Here is a 16491-nt window from a genome sequence, read left to right on the forward strand (position 1 = left end):
GAATTAAAAGCTACTTACAGGATGTGGGTAGAGCAAGAGCACGGGGACTATTATGTAACACCCACCACAAGTGCTGGCTAAGGAATGACAATCAGGGAGTAACTTAAAGGTCCCATATTATAAAAAAGTGAGATTTTCATATTTTGTTTATTATAAAGCAGGCTTAAGTCCTATATAAATACTGTGAAAGTATCGAAACACTCAATCCACAGGGAAATACACACAGCCCGTATTCACAAACTCTGCATTTGAAACAAGCCGTCCGGATTTCTGCCCTTTCGTGATGTCACGAATATACAATATTTAGACCCTTGACACAATTTTAAACGTAAACATACTAAATGTGTCCCAGTTTATTCCTGGTTGCAGTGTATGTGAATGACATCAGTTGACAGGAAGTACACATAGACCCAAGCTGTTGCCTAGCAACGCAATTCTGTTGCACTTCCGTCAAAATGCGCTAAAACGGAGCGTTTAAGACAGAGGGTAAATACAGGCATATTCAGGTCGACAGTATGAGGAAATAAAGTTTTTTTTTTAACATTACAGCATGTAAACATGTTCTAGTAGAAACACAAAATACAAGTATGAACCTGAAAATATATATTACTGTATATATCACTGCCTTCCATACAAACATCATACCCTACTTGCTCCAATCTAATCACTACTCCGGACTCTTATCATATCCTCATCATTGTAATAGCTTTAGGTTATTGTCTGTATGTCTGTCCATTACGTCTGTCCTCCATGTACATATGACACTGTATTTTGTCACGTTATCTCACCAATGAAAACATTTTTATCCTCCTCAGTTAAGAGTCTTCAATGATGAGTCTTAGGTCTCAGGACGCGGACTGTGACACCAAAGTCCTGAAATCAGATAAATCAATTTTGAGCTTTAAGGTTCCTTCTTGACCCTGGAAAAGGCAAAAAAACAACTCAATACACTGTCCACTTACTTAATGATCCCGACGCTTTTGGCCAAATCTTGTGGTTCTCCTAAACTGAGCAACACATCAAACCCTAAACAATATAGATACTAGTAATAGGCCCACATGATAAAGTACCAAAATATGCAGATTAAGTATAAAGTTACAAAAGTAAACACACACATATAGCTAAACATAACATAGAAAAGATTTAATGTTTTCACTGGTAATAGCGACAGAATTCATGGTTTGATACTCAACTTGGTGTTACTAGCTATTTGACAAAATCAACCTAGTTACATGCTAATGAGTCCGTCTTTAAAACACAAAATGATACATCAAGTTCAAAGATGTACTGTGAGTCAAACCAAATGTGAGTCCTGTACATTGGTCTTTTTTAACATGTGTACATAAACACAGTAGATCAATGTATGGCCCATAAGATATAGACGATGTAGAAGCACCATCAGCATTCAGGTGCCTATACTGTATATCGGGTCTCATTCCTGGACGTAATAGGATTGGATGAAGCCTTAATGGAGCAGGTGGTGGTGGTTAATGGAGAGAGAGAAACAAGACACACTGGTAGGTTCATGATTACCTTGTTATAAAAAGGCACTATGCACTTATCAGGACAGGAAACAAGCTTTTTTTTCATCCACTGGCCATCGTAGCTGATAAACAGCCCTCCATTGGTTCTACTACTCCACCACCAACCAAACATGATTATACAACTCCCACTTCATGGCTGGTTACCTGCCAAACTGGCTGATTGAGCCCAAACACTTAGCACGCATAGAGAGTAGCAGCAATTTACTGTAGCAGCGTTAATTCCCGCTCTGCTTGTTATCGCTGTATAAAGAGAGGGGAGGATGAGGGGGGAAGAGTGACAAGGACGCTTGATGGGTAGTTATTTCCCACCCTGCATAGCAGCAACATCGCATTTGCAACTTTAAAAACTACATTTTCTCACATGTACAAGGCAAAAGGTACGATTGTAAGAAAAGACTGTACTGGGAGCAGATTTTTCAAACATAAAATAAGTCTTTTGGTAAGTTTCCTTCCATCGCTCGCTTGCAAAACAGGATGCTGTACATGTAAAATTTTAACATTTGACAGCTCACACTGTAAAATTATACCCATACTACATACACTATGTGTTACAATACATTCTTCAAGTCTTTCATACAGACGAACAGCTGACTCACTAACGTTTCTATCAGTCTCTGAATCTATGAGCGATGGGAAACCCCACTGTGGCAGCTTTCCTTCACGCAGACGGTGATTTTTCACAGTATACTCTAACCCTGGTGGTGCTAAGTCTTCTTCCTGCTCCTTCCCCTGCCCCCTGCAGGTTGGAGAGTATTTGCAGGGGCAGAGAGCGTGTGGGTCTGAAGGTCACGTTTCTGCTGAAGGATCCCTGTGAGAATGAATTCAGCTGTGACGACTGGCAGCGATGCAGAGAGAGCCGGGCCGCACAGCGGCCAGTCCTCCTCGCAGGAAATCACTACAGTCTGAGGCTGAGAGGGAGGAGAGAGGAGTCATAAATAACTGCAGATATATTGAATGGTAAGATATGTAGACAGACTATAACAAAACAATGCTACTAGAACTGCTACTAGGCATGATTAATCACATCATTGTCCATAGTTAATCGTGATTAATAGCAAATAAATCACATTTTTAGGGGAGATTTGTCAAGTATTTAATACTCTTATCAACATGGGAGTGGGCAAATATGCTTGCTTTATGCAAATGTATGTATATATTTATTATTGGAAAGCATTAACAACACAAAACAATGACAAATATTGTCCAGAAACCCTCACAGGTACTGCATTTAGCATAAAACATATACTCAAATCATAACATGGCAAACTGAAGCCCAAACAGGCAACAACAGCTGTCAGTGTGTCAGTGTGCTGACTTGACTATGACTTGCCCCAAACTGCATGTGATTATCATAAAGTGGGCATGTCTGTAAAGGGGAGACTCGTGGGTACCCATAGAACCCATTTTCATTCACATATCTTGAGGTCAAAGGTCAAGGGACCCCTTTGAAAATGGCCATGACAGTTTTTCCTCGCCAAAATTTAGCGTAAGTTTGGAGCGTTATTTAGCCTCCTTCGCGACAAGCCAGTATGGAATGATAATGGATTCCTTTGGTTTTCTAGTTTCATATGATGCCAGTATCTTCACTCTAGCTTTAAAACTGAGCCCGCTATGACCTAAAAAACGCAAGTTGCGTTAATGTGTTAAAGAAATTAGTGGCCTTAAAATGAATTTGCTTTAACTTTGACAGCCACTAAATGTGACTTTACTGTATGTGAGACCTGACAGAGAAAGTTTGACTGGTACCTTGTGAGTGGACGGCATCTTGGGAAGAAAGGTAGCTCCACTGCAGGAGATGATGTCTTTCATATAAACTGGCTCTGGTTTCACTGACTTTGTAACATGGATCTCATACCCCTAAGAGAAAGGGAAGAGAAGACAAGAGATGGAGTACACCACATGTGTCTCTGCAAGAACATCTCAAGAAATCAATATAGGGCTCTTAGGAATGGACTTTGGTATTACATGTGTACACCTGCCACAATTTTAGCCAGTATAAGCGTGGTATGTGGTATCAAACTATCCCTTTGCAGCTTTGATACTGATGTGAACAGTGCAGCGTAGGACGAGTATGTGACATAAGTGGAAACATTACTGCCGGCTCCCCTACGTAAAGTGCCCATTAAACATAATCAGTACATTAACAATAAATGTCAAATTACTTCCCACAAGCCAAAGTGTAATGGTAAACAATCCACACTGTGCTCATGAATAGATTTGAGCATGTTCAACTACAAAGAGGCTGAGTTTAAAAGCAGTGCTCGATGGTAAAAAAGTCAAGGATTTCAGATCTTTTATAAGCTGCAGGATGATTTTAACACAAGCATGTCTGGATTCCCACCATGACTCATTATTCCTCACTGTCAATATTATCCACCACCCGTGTGCAATCTGCCAAGGAATATGCCTCGATGACACTCCAACACTCAGAGACAAAATACAAGCTCAGAAATAAATGGTATGACTGCGTTAAGAGTACCTGTAGGAGAGGCTGACTGCTGGCAAGCCTCAGAGACTCCTGCAGACAGAAACTGAACTTCTCCTCCTGCTCTGGATCCTTCACAAGAAACGCATTAGGAGACAGGAAGCTCCCAGACTTACCACTCTGAAACGCAGGGAGAAAGACAACAAGAGCGGTGAGCGTCTTGAGTGCGTCTGTATGATATACTTCCACATTCATTTATCAGAAAGAGAAAACTGGTCTGGGGCCAGTTTTAACTGCCAATATAGCAACTGACCTTTTCCAGCCAGTGTGTGGTGACAATGGGGACTCCTTTAGCCACCGCACACAGGAACTTGACAGTCCTGCGCACCTTATCGGTCACCAGATAGTTCATGTCTGCTACACCTTTAGCCATGCTGCCTCCCAATCGAGCCAACACTCTCTCCCCGTCTTCATCCACCACGCCTGTGAACAGCACCTGAGAGAATGACAGACACATTGTGTTGTTCAGAGGTCTAAAGCCATGTTAACTCACATGAGGCCTAAACCCGTCTCCCACCCAAATTAGTGTGTTTATGCAGGTTTTTTAAACACGGGAAAACCTGCTAAAAATAGCCGAATATGCCTTTCTGTTTTTTTCTGTTGTGTCACGAAGGTGCCGGAAAACAGTTAGTAAACAGTGATGTTATGGTGGTTACTTCTTTTTTTATATCTGTTACTTATTCAGTCTCTCTTTCAAACTCTCAAACCAGAGTTGGGGATTGTTAGAACAGAGGAAAGACTAACAAAGACAGTTTTGATGAGTTTTATTTTGTTCCTGTCAAGTTTGAATGAAGTGTATTTCGATGATCAGCAAGGTAAAATTACTGTTGTCTAACTTGAGTCTGGTGGCCAAATCCCTTATTTATTACCTCCTTTGCCCAAGGGGTTGTGTTTTCACCGGTGTTGGTTTGTTTGTCTGTCTGTCTGCAGGATTACTCCAAAAGTTCGCAATGGATTTGAATGACATTTTTTGGAGGGATGAGGTGTGGCACAATGAACAATCTATTAGATTCTGGTGGCGATCCGGATTCAGAATTTTTTTTAAGGACTCCGATCAGCCTGAGCATTAAGACCACAGTGTATAACACATGCGTAGTGTAACTGATGACGCGTTGATGACGTGTGACCCCGCCTCCTTCGTTCTTCGAGCAGAGAGATACGTATGTGGATGTGTGGCGAGGCTGGCCGTCCGCGGTGAGAAATAAAAAAGCGGTAGATGACGGGATGAGAAACAACGTAGTGTAAAGTTATACAGACATAACAAGGCTGCTGAATGAGAGAGGCATCCGCCGATACGTTACACGGAAACACACCGTATTAATAATAAGCTGATTTCTGGTAATCTGTTATCCTATGAGTTTAAAATAAAATCTGATTCTGGTCCCTATAAAGTTAGCAAAGCACAGCCTTGTCCTGCATTTCATCATACAGTACATGTGTGTTTAGTGGAGAACCAAGCTGTTATTTGGTCATACCTGTCCTCACCTGCATAAACAAACAACAAATATCTCTTGTTACGGTCAAATTTCCCTCTTGTGCATCATTTTTTGGACAAATATGACCACAGGTGTACATAAAACCTTGTAGGTCTGGCTGGCAGCTCGTAATCGACCACTAGATGCCGGGGAAGCAGAGGAGGAGCGAGGGGTCTTTGCCACAGGTGAGGAGTCCACAGGAGCCTGTCGCTTCCGGGATGCACTGCTGGTCGGAGTCTGGGGCTGTTAAATGGGAGAGAAAGGAGGAGGGGGGAGACGAGGACAAACGACACACAAGGACAAACATGAAACACAGGAGGAGAATGATGAGGATAGCAGTAAGAAAGCCACGGTCATAAAACGTTAGAGTAGGAAGTGACTGTGTGACCACTAAACCACTAAAACACTTAATTCAATAGAGTATTTAATGGTGATGCAGAGTAGGTCAGACTACTCTTGTTGCTGAGAGAGTTGGAGAGACAGTCCCTGATGTTGATTGCAGTGCATTATGATGGGTGGAAAGGCTGACTCATAGAGAAGAATGCACCAGGGCCTTTGGCCGAGGTAAAAGCCTTCCTTTCCTTTCCAAGGACAGAAGTTCCTGGACACTAATTATAAACTACTCAGCTTTCCCTTTGGTCTGATTTATGTTTCGGCCCTAATGTATTTTTGTCTCATTCAAAACAACAACTTCTGAAACCTTACATTTTCCAATGCATGTTTAAAAGTAATTAAGTCACCTCCGATGCCTCCATGTGTGGATCCTGGTCAACAGATGCTCCACTATCTTCCTGCTGCTCTTTCTTCTTTTTCAGGACCACCGATGTCCGACCTCTGCCTCTCCTGTCAACAGCCCACTCCTCCATTTTCTCACTCTCTTCTTTCACCTCCACTACAGTGGGGGGTTCTTTTACGTTCTTCTTTGCTTGAGCGCTGGATGCTCTTCCTCTTCTCTTAGCTTGGACTCCAATCTCATCTTTTGTTTCACCTTTAGCTTCTTCTTCTTCTGCTGCCTCTGTCGTTTGGGCTTTCTCCTTCCCTTTGGGTATCTTTGAGCTACTGCTGGAAAACTCTTCTCTATTTGCCTCCAATTCTCTTTTTCTTCCTTTTCTTTTCTCTTTAGCCTCGTCTCCATCACTGGTTGCAGGAGCGACTGGTGCCTCCACAGTCTCGCTCTTCACTGCTTTTTGGCCTCTGCCCCTTTTATGCAGAAGTGATTCTTCAGTAGCACACTCCTGACTTGAAGGGTCTTCCTTATCAGCAGTAGGATCAGAGCTGTTTGCATTGGCTCTCCGTCGCCCTCTTGTGGTACTGGCCTGCTGAGAGTCTGCCTTCTCTTTTTCATCATCCTCATGTTTAACCTCATTAGAGGATTCCTCTGCTTTCCTGCCTCTGGCTCTAGGTTTTGGAGTCAAACTGTGGTCACTCTGACTATTGATAGGAGGGATGGAGTCTGTTTTCCTCCCTCTTCCTCGCAGCCTGCCTCCTCTTCCTCTGCTCTGAGAGCTCACGCTACAGATGGTTATCTCAGAGTTGAGGGAGTTGGTGGAGTTAGACCTCGACAGGACTCCCTGAGGAGAAATATCATTACTGTCCTGTTGTGTTGGCCCTGCAGCCACCGTCCTCCTTCTATTGCTGCTTCTGGCGACGGCTGCCGGTGGCGGCCCACTGGTCCTCTTCACTCCTCTTCCTCGGCCTCTCCCCCTGCTCCCCCGGGTGCTCACACTTGAGGCAGACCTCTCTGAGCTGACAGAGTTGGAGGAGTTGGAGCGAGATCTGGTTCTCCTCGCTGGGACATCATCCTCGGCTGATATGGCTCTTTCCGGCTCTGTCGTACACGGGGCAGCAATAGTTCTTCTGGCTGCTCGTCGACTTCTTGCGGGTGTTTTCTGGTTTTCTTCTTGCTCTTTTATTTGTTTTTCTTTGGCCTCTTTGTCTTGTTTTTCTTTCTCCACTCTCTCTCTTTCTTCCTTTTCCTTTGCTTCCCTCTCTAGTCTCGCCTGGTGTTCTTGTTCCTTCCTCTCCCTCTCAAGTCTCTCTTCTAGTTCCCTCTTTGATGTCTCCAATCTCTCTTTTTCCTCCTTCTCCTTTCTCTCCTTTTCTATTCTCTCCTTCTCTTCTCTTTCTGCCTTTTCACGCTGTAATCTCTCTTTTTCCTCCTTCTCCTTTCTCTCCTTCTCTTCTCTTTCTTCCTTTTCCTTGGCTTCCATCTCAAGTCTCGCCTGGTGGTCTTGTTCCGTCCTCTCCCTCTCAAGTCTCTCTTCTAGTTCCCTCTTTGATGTCTCCAATCTCTCTTTTTCCTCCTTCTCCTTTCTCTCATTTTCTATTCTCTCCTTCTCTTCTCTTTCTGCCTTTTTACACTCTAATCTCTCCTTTTCTTCCTTCTCCTTTCTCTCCCTCTCCAATTGTTCCTCTTTTTCTTTTTGTGCCTTATCAGCTCTTTCCTTTTCTTCTTGCTCCTTTCTTTCCCTCTCTATTCTCTCTTTTTCTGCTCTCTCTTGCTCAAGTCTTAACCTTTCCGCATTTTCAGCCTGCACTCTTTCTTGCTCTTCCTTCTCTTTCCTTTCCCTTTCTAATTTGTCTTCTTGTTCCTTTATTAGGTTGTTATTTTCAGCGTGCTTGTTTCTTTCTGTGGCAAGCCTTTTTTCCTCGTTATCTTTCTGTTGCCTCATGGATTTTTTTCCTCTGGCTCGTTTAGCCTGCTCTACCTCCTCCTCTTCCTCACTCTCCTCCTCATCAGGCCTTGGTTTTCCTCTCCCTCCTCTGGTAGTTGGCAAAACTTTATTCTTCCCTCTTGTCTGTCTCTTGGGAGGTTCAGAAGACTCTGCCTGCTCCTCATCTTCTCTTAATCTCGCCCTTGTCCCTCTTCTACCTCTAGTAGTGGTGCCACTGGTTCCAGCTTCAGATTGTTTCCCTTTTCCAGTTTTTGTTTCAACAGTGGACGCCTCAGAATGTGTGAGCGGTTGTGTCTCCTCTTCTTGAATTCGCTGTGACTTTGCTTTTCTTTTTCTAGGACCTGGAGTTGAGTCCTCTTCATCACTTTGCTCACCTTCACATGCACCCATGGGCAGAGTTTCAACAGCAGAGACTTCAGAACTAGTAAGGGGCTGTGACTCCTCTTCAAGTTGCAATGGTTTTGCTCTCCTTTTTCTTGGACCTGGAATCGAGTCCTCTTCATCACTTTCTCCATCATCACCTGCATCCATTGGCTGAGATTCACCTACACCGATGTGCACGGGCTGAGTTTCAACAAGTGATAAGTCAGAGTTTGTGAGTGTTTGTGTCTGCTCGTCTTCGGGCCGCAGTTGCTTTGCTTTTCTTTTTAGTGGACTTGGAATCGAGTCCTCTTCATCACTTTCCTCATTTCCACTTGTAGCCATGGGCTGAGTTTCACCTACACCGATGTGCACGGGCTGAGTTTCAACAAGTGATAAGTCAGAGTTTGTGAGCGTCTGTGTCTGCTCCTCTTCCAGCTGCAGTGGCTTTTCTTTTCTTTTTTGTGGACCTGGAATCAAGTCCTCATCATCACTTTCCTCATCCTCACTTATGTGCATGGGTTGAGTTTCAGCTACAGACAGAGCTGCAGACAGGTGCCTCTTCTGAGGTTGAGCTGCCTCCCCATGTTGTAGTACAGAGGAAGTAGGATTCTCTTTATCCAAACTCTCCTCCTCCTCAAAGGCAGACATTGGTTGGGTTTCAGCCACGGCAAGAGTAGATGAGGTGTCAAAGAGGAAAGGCTGAGTCTCAGCAGTAGCTGCGTGATTTCTCTCATCTTCATCTGTTTCATCCTCTGAATCACTGCAGGGCTCTGAAATATATGCCTGTGTTGCTTCTAGGGCCAAATCTACCTGACCTTCTTTTGCAGACATTACTGAACATCTGCCAGGTTCCTCCAGATTTGAATCATTCTCCAAGGAGGTTCTGTCTGCATTTGAGACGGCTGCATATGCTTGGGTATCTTCCAGATTCACGCCCCCCACCACAGAGACAAAAGCTTGGGTGCTCTCCATGGCTAGGGCTCGGGCCTGAGCCTGCAGGTGGCTGCTGTCAGTCAATCCCAGCTGGAAAGATCCTCCTCTGCTGGACTGTTCGCCTTTTCCATCACTAGAAGACTCGAGGCTGAAAGATTGGGTGGGTTCCATGGTGTGGTCCTCTGGAGGGTTGCAGTCTCTGGTCTGAAGAATGAAGGACTGCGTCTCGTCCAGAACAAAGTCATCCTCCTGGCTGTCTGAGCAGGAGGACAATTCTAAAGGTCTTGCAGCAGGGGCTATTGCACCTGGGAGACCGAGGAGACAAAATAAAGAAGTGTGTGCAAGGTTAAAATGAATATTTTCCCTCTGACATACCCATCGTCTTAGAAACAGACACAAAGTTATGAGTAATTTGAATTTACTCACCCCTTAAAGGACCTGAAGAGGGACTCAGGAAAGCCTGAGTCTCCACATCTTCCAATCCTCCTTCTGGAACCATCCCAAAGTGATGACAACAAAATTAAAAGGCAGTTTAAACATGCTTATATTTCATGTTAAAAATATGTTTAAAATGCCAATAAAGTTCAAACAGTGGATCAAGGAGGGCATGATGTGTCTTTAAATTGAGAAAAGGAAGTCCACTTTAAATGGATCACTTAAAGAAAATAGAATAAAATCTAAGTTCCCTTTATTGATTATTTGGAGAAACAACATCTCTTGATTGCTAGTCATTCATAAACAGATATTCTGACCTCTTTCTATTTTGAGGGCCAACAACATGTGCAATTTTTCATGTATTATTGTTTTTGTTTGTTGATAGTGTTTAGGTTATATTTAGTTTTGCCTTGATCCTTCAATCTCTGCAGTACACTCCCACACCTGAGAAGTTGTGATATAAAGAGGCCCTTGCAAAGCCTGACAGGCTTCATGTCACACCTTTACTTATGATGGGGAGTCTGTAACTCTCATTGTATTTTTTTTCTTTGTCATTGTTATTTGTACTGTTGATACTGCTTTGTTGAATTGTGATAATTTAATAAATTATATATTTTAACATAGCTAAACAAATGCTAAAAGTATTGTCTAAATACCTCCACTAAACAGCAATAACCTGGAACAATAATACAAATAAATTAATACGTCAATATTCTAGAGCTGCAACAATTGGTCAATTAATCGATTAGTCAATCAACAGAAAATGAATTGGCTGTAGGTTTGATTATGGCAAAAATCATAATTACGATTATTTTGGTCAATACAATAACACAATAACTCACTGAATTACTCATTAAACTTAAAATATATATATATTAAACAGTGGATTTTCTTAAACTTTAAATATCATTTAACTGAAAAACAAATAAAAAATAAATGTAAACAAACAAATAATATAAAAATAATAAAGAAAAAGTAATTTGATGAAAATAAATAAATAAATTATGCTGTAAATATAAATAATCAATATATAATATAATATACAAAAATAAATTGGAACAATATAAATTAGATCAAACATGTCGTATTTCACTGCCACCACCTACTGAAGACTCCTAAATATATATTCAACATTTTGGTAAACTATATTCAACATATTCCAGTCAGTAACTCAGCGAAAACAGGCAAAAACGCAACACTGTAAAGGAAATGCATGGTGCGCTGGATTTATATTACAAGAGAAAACGAGAGCTTCATTGTGAAACTGAATGTGGCAAAATAATAATTTTATCTCGATTATCTTGTTTTCATAATTGTTGGAAGCCATATTCGTAATTTAAAATAAAATTTGATTAATCACCCAGCCCTAATTGGCTGGACACTATTTGAATAACTGATTAATCGTTTCAGTCATTTCTCAAGTAAAAGTGCCTACATTCCCTGGTTCCAGCTTCTTCAATTTTCAAAGATTTGATGCTTCTCTTTGAAAACTGAATATCTTTTGGGGTTTGGACTGTTGGTTGATCAAAACAAGCAGACAGAATACGTCAACTTGGGTTGTGGGTAATCATAATGAGAATTTATCACTATTTTCCGTTATTTTATAAACCAAATAATGAATGGAGAAATGATCGGCAGATGAAACAATAATGAAAATGATCTTTCGGCTGCAGCCTACATTCATCCTGTTAAGTTCTCATTTGAAAATTGATTGACTGATTACCTGGCACCTGTACAGGAGTAGAGCAGTTCTGCTGAAGGGGAACCAGCAACCCAGGTGTATTTTCTCTTTGCAGGCTTGGAATCTGGCCCTCTCCTGCCTCTCCAAAATCCTCTTCCTTATCCTCCACATCTGTGTCACCGTCCACTCTAAGGTCGGGTGGAATGACCCCGTCCCCAGCAGTAGGCACGCTGGATTCATCAACATCTGTGTCAGCATCAGAACCTGACTGAAGAGCTCCTGACCTGGTACTAGGACCGGCTGACAAGGTTGAGACGGCGACAGGTATGACCAGATCAGAATCGTCATCCACATCTGTGTCGCTGTCAGACAGAACACCCAAACCAGCTCCTGCATCTGAGACAGTAGACGCCACCGAGGGTTCACCGATGGCGGGGGCAGGAATAGCTTCATCATCTGTGTCACTGTCTAGATGCAGACTGTGAGGCGCAGCAACTGCAACTGGCTTGATGTCGGATCTAGTGGGAGTTTCATCTATTTTAGAGCGTGCATTATTTGTTCCACGATCCTTTTCTTCTTCTTCCTCATCAACATCTGTGTCACTGTCTAGGTTGAGATCTTTCAGCTGCATTGAAGGAGCAGAGTCAGCTGTGTGTTTTGCTTTTGGAGCAGCGTCTGACACAGCAGCATCATCATCATCATCATCATCCACATCAGTGTCACTGTCCATAGTAATGCTCTCTGGCTGAATAACATGAGGAGGTTTGGTGTGGTCAGCAGAGGAAGGCACAGATTTGGCAACTTTGTCCAAGGCATCCTCATCCTCATCAACATCTGTATCACTGTCCATGTGAAACTGGGCTGTGTTTGGTGGCTGATCAGCTTGTTGGTTTGTATTCAAGGTCACAAGACCCTCCTCCTCTCCCTCCATATCAGTGTCACTGTCCATGTCAAATGCAGGGATCGCACCAGTGAAGATGGCTGGTGTAGATACAGGCAACTCATCTTCTCCTGTAAGACTGACATTGCTTTCTGGTTTCACTGGCAGGTGTTGTCCACTTTTCTCAGACTTTCTCCCTCCCGCTGCTGCTCTTTCTTCTTCCTCTTCACTGTCGTCCACAATCGCAAGTGCCTTTTCTTTCTTCAGCTGCTGTCGCCCCACATCTACGTCTGTCTCCTCCTTGCTGAAGGTGGCACATCTGTAAGGCCTATTTTTAGTTGAGGAGGAGGAGGACGGTGTGATGGGACTTTCATCCTCACTGTAAAACAGCGGAAAACAACATGACAAGAATTATAATTCAGAAGTGAAAGCACATAGTTACAGGGATTAGTTATGTCTGTGTTATGAATATACATAGTTTGAAAAGCCCAAAATAAGATGTTGCTAATATACCTCTCAGGGACAATTTTGTTTGAGGGACTCAGAAATGTTGAGCAGGTGGGACTTGATTTATGGGAGTCAGAATCGGACACTGTAAAAGATAATAAAGATGTAAAACATCAGCTACAAAAAACAGGGCTTCATTTCTATACGTATTTACATAGTTTACATACCTAGAGCCTTGCACTTTCTGTCTCCTCTTTCCCCGTCTGAGTCCAAGTCAGATTCTGGGACCAGACTCCCCGGTGGCTGGGTTGGAGTTTGCTCAAAGGAGAGGCAACTGGTTCTGACAGGAGTCTTCCTTTTGTCCTGATTTGGTAATGACACCCTCGCCTTTGTACCTCCGTTGACACATTCCTTGCTGCCTGTGCTTGTGTTTTCACCCGAGGCATCTGGCAACCTGGCATTTACCCCTGAATTTCTGCTCACAGGAGTCCTCATGTGCCCTTGAGAAGAGACTGTGTCTATAGCGCAGCTGACAAACTGACATGGGATGTCTGCCACCAGCAAACTGTCACATTCACTGAGGGCATAGCGTACATTAGGACTCAGCTTTAAGTGGCCCTTGCGGGTCCCGTTCATGCTCCCTAGGTCCCAAACCAAAGCCTCTGTGTCCACTTCCCTGGGACAACCTCTTCTCCTGTAGACAGAGATGCAGATGGTTGCGTGCTGCTTGGATATCGAGGGTGCTGGCAAAGGCAGGGTGCAGGTGTTGGGGTCACGGCCCAGCACATTATCTCCCAAAAAGAGGGGCAACTCTGGGGGGACAGAGAGAACGTCCATCAGAATAAAATAAATAGACAAAACCTGATCATGCAAGGTTAGGCAGACTGTCATGACCAAACAGAGGAGCTTGTTTAGCGGCAGGCTGCTGCTCCCCAAGTGCTCCACAGACAGACTCAGGAAATCCTTTGTGATTACAAAGGAGGACGGTCTGCAGGACAGATATTAATGCACTATACTCACTTTTAACAGTCTCCTCTGCACTATATTCACTTTTAACAGTCTCCTCTGCACTATATTCACTTTTAACAGTCTCCTCTGCACTATATTCACTTTTTTAATAGTCGTGTATCACAGCTGTTACCCTGCACTATATTCAGTTTTAACAGTTTTCTTCATCTCCTTGTATTTTTATATCTGGTATATTGTTTTGTACTTTGCACTACTAACTTTTTTACTAACATGTTTTGCACTATGGAACTGTGATACTGGAAACTTGAATTTCCCTCGGGATCAATAAAGTTACTACCTATCTATCTATCTATCTATCTATCTATCTCCCTATATATCCATCTATCTCCCTGTATATCCATCTATCTAAATCAACAAGTAATAACAGCAGTAGTAAGCCACTCACCTGTCTCAGGGATATGTTCATTTTTTAAGATGCACAGTTTAGCCAAAGGTCGTCCCCTCTTGTTTTCATTCTCCTCTTCATTTTCTTCTTCATCTGACTCCAAGATTGAGTCACTGATCATCTGAGTAGCATCCATTGCTCACACAGGGTAGGACAGAAGATACTGAAACACAGATAGATGTATATTAAAGGCTGTAATGTCTAATCCCACCAATGTGAGCTGTTAACTGTCCTGGAGAAGCCAGTTAGTAGATATTAACGTTACTAGGCAACGCCATTAGGTTAACGTCAGCCTAATTAGCTAATTGATCTCTTTAGCTATACTCTTATGTTGTGTTATTGATAGTTTCCAGTTTGTAGAGTAAAGAAATGCAACTTTTATTGGACGTGTATGGACATGTCCAAACAACAAACAACATCACTTCACAGCTTTCTGTCACCATAGAAACAAAACTAAGATTGTCAACATCATAATCTCATGTTATAGGAAAACAAGTAACGTTGTACTCAGATACATACCTTCTTCAACACGTTTTGCTCTGTGGAGATTATACACGAAAATAATAAACATGCATATCCTGGAGAGAATCGACCACGCCCACCTGAGGAGTCACAACCGCCAGTGATTGGTCAATATACCTGTCACTCACGCTGGAATCTGTTCCTATTGGTCAGTCAAACCTCAGTCTGATTTTAACCGTCTCTGATTGGACCAACGTTTCCCGCACACACGTATCTTAAAGGGACCGCCACACACACACTGGGCTAAACTATAATCTAAAGCAGGGGTCAGCAACCTTTACTATCAAAAGAGACATTTTAGGAAACAACAATAAAATAAATAAATCTGTCTGGAGTGGCAAAACATTTGAGCATAGTGATGAAGGTAACACAGTTTATAGTCTAAGTATATAGTATAATAAGTCTAATGCAGTGATGGCCAAAGTGCAAATGTACTACGGAGTATTAGGGCGACATTGAGGGAAAAAATATCTGAGATTTACAGAATAAAGTCATAATATTATGAGAAAAAAAGTCGTAATATTGCGAGAATAAAGTCATAACTTTACGAGAAAAAAAGTTGTAATATTGCAAGAATAAGGTCATAACTTTACGAGAAAAATAGTCGTAATATTACGAGAATAAAGTCATACAATACGAAAAAAAAGTAATATTATGAGAATAAAGTCATAACTTAACGAGAAAAAAAGTCGTACTATTACGAGAATAAAGTCATACAATACGAGAAAAAAAATTGTAATATTATGAGAATAAAGTCATAACTTTACGAGAAAAAAAGTCGTAATGTTACGAGAATAAAGTCAGAACTTAACGAGAAAAAAAGTCGTACTATTACGAGAATAAAGTCATACAATACGAGAAAAAAAGTCGTAATATTGCAAGAATAATGTCATAACTTTACGAGAAAAAAAGTCTTAATTTTACAAGAATAAGGTCATAACTTAAGGAGAAAAAAAGTCGTAATATTACGACAATAAAGTCATAACTTTACGAGAAAAAAAAGAAAATAACACGTAAAATTACTACTTTATAATATTATGACTTTATTCTCATAATATTACGACTTTTTTCTCGTAAACCTATGACTTTATTTTCGTAATATTATGACTTTATTCTCGAAATGTCAGATTTTATTTTTTTTTCCTCAATGTGGCCCTAATACTCCGTCGTACCGTCCTACATTAGACCTACAACAATGTTAAGTAATTATGAAAATGTAAACAAAAAACGGTTATTCATTTCCATTTTTAAAAATTCACAGGGAGCCACTCGAGAGGAGCTAAAGAGCCACATGAGGCTCCAGAGCCGCAGGTTACTGACCCCTGGTCTTAACGGTCTGCCCATTGTACTTATCATGGATATAGGCTACGTAACAGAAGTATACACAAGTATACTTGGCTCATACTGACAAGTATACAGAAAAGTCTTCTTGGCTTATAGGCCAATTTATACTTAATCTTTTGATCAAGATATACTTAAGAAAAGTATAATTAATTATTCTTGCCTATCTATAGAAATGTATACTTGGCTTGTAGTTGAGCTTACTTTTTGATAGAGTAGCCTATTAAATTGTGTGCTGCTTTATTACCTAAACATCCAGGAACTGTCTCGAAGAGGGTCTCTGTGTCAAAAGGTAG

At 41.8% G+C, this 16491-nt stretch overlaps 1 protein-coding gene across 2 annotated transcripts; it reads right to left on the minus strand.

The window, feature by feature from the left end:
* Window positions 1–223: 223 nt before the first annotated feature.
* mdc1 (mediator of DNA damage checkpoint 1) lies at window positions 224–14927 on the minus strand. Of its 2 annotated transcripts, XM_074653237.1 has the most exons (13): window positions 14852–14927; window positions 14333–14495; window positions 13146–13730; window positions 12985–13063; window positions 11634–12850; window positions 9902–9964; window positions 8662–9780; window positions 6245–8520; window positions 5610–5747; window positions 4283–4465; window positions 4024–4149; window positions 3291–3401; window positions 1129–2452 (listed from the first exon to the last, which is right to left on the minus strand). In XM_074653237.1, the coding sequence occupies exons 2-13, from the start codon at window positions 14466–14468 to the stop codon at window positions 2249–2251; spliced, it is 6237 nt and encodes a 2078-aa protein (XP_074509338.1). In that variant the 5' UTR covers window positions 14469–14495; window positions 14852–14927; the 3' UTR covers window positions 1129–2248. The 2 variants fall into 2 exon arrangements, with proteins under 2 accessions (XP_074509337.1, XP_074509338.1); XM_074653236.1 differs by having other exon boundaries at window positions 224–2452; window positions 6245–9780.
* Window positions 14928–16491: the final 1564 nt, after the last annotated feature.

This window comes from Sebastes fasciatus, chromosome 12 (assembly GCF_043250625.1).
Source record: "Sebastes fasciatus isolate fSebFas1 chromosome 12, fSebFas1.pri, whole genome shotgun sequence".
NCBI classification, from domain to species: Eukaryota; Metazoa; Chordata; class Actinopteri; order Perciformes; family Sebastidae; genus Sebastes; species Sebastes fasciatus.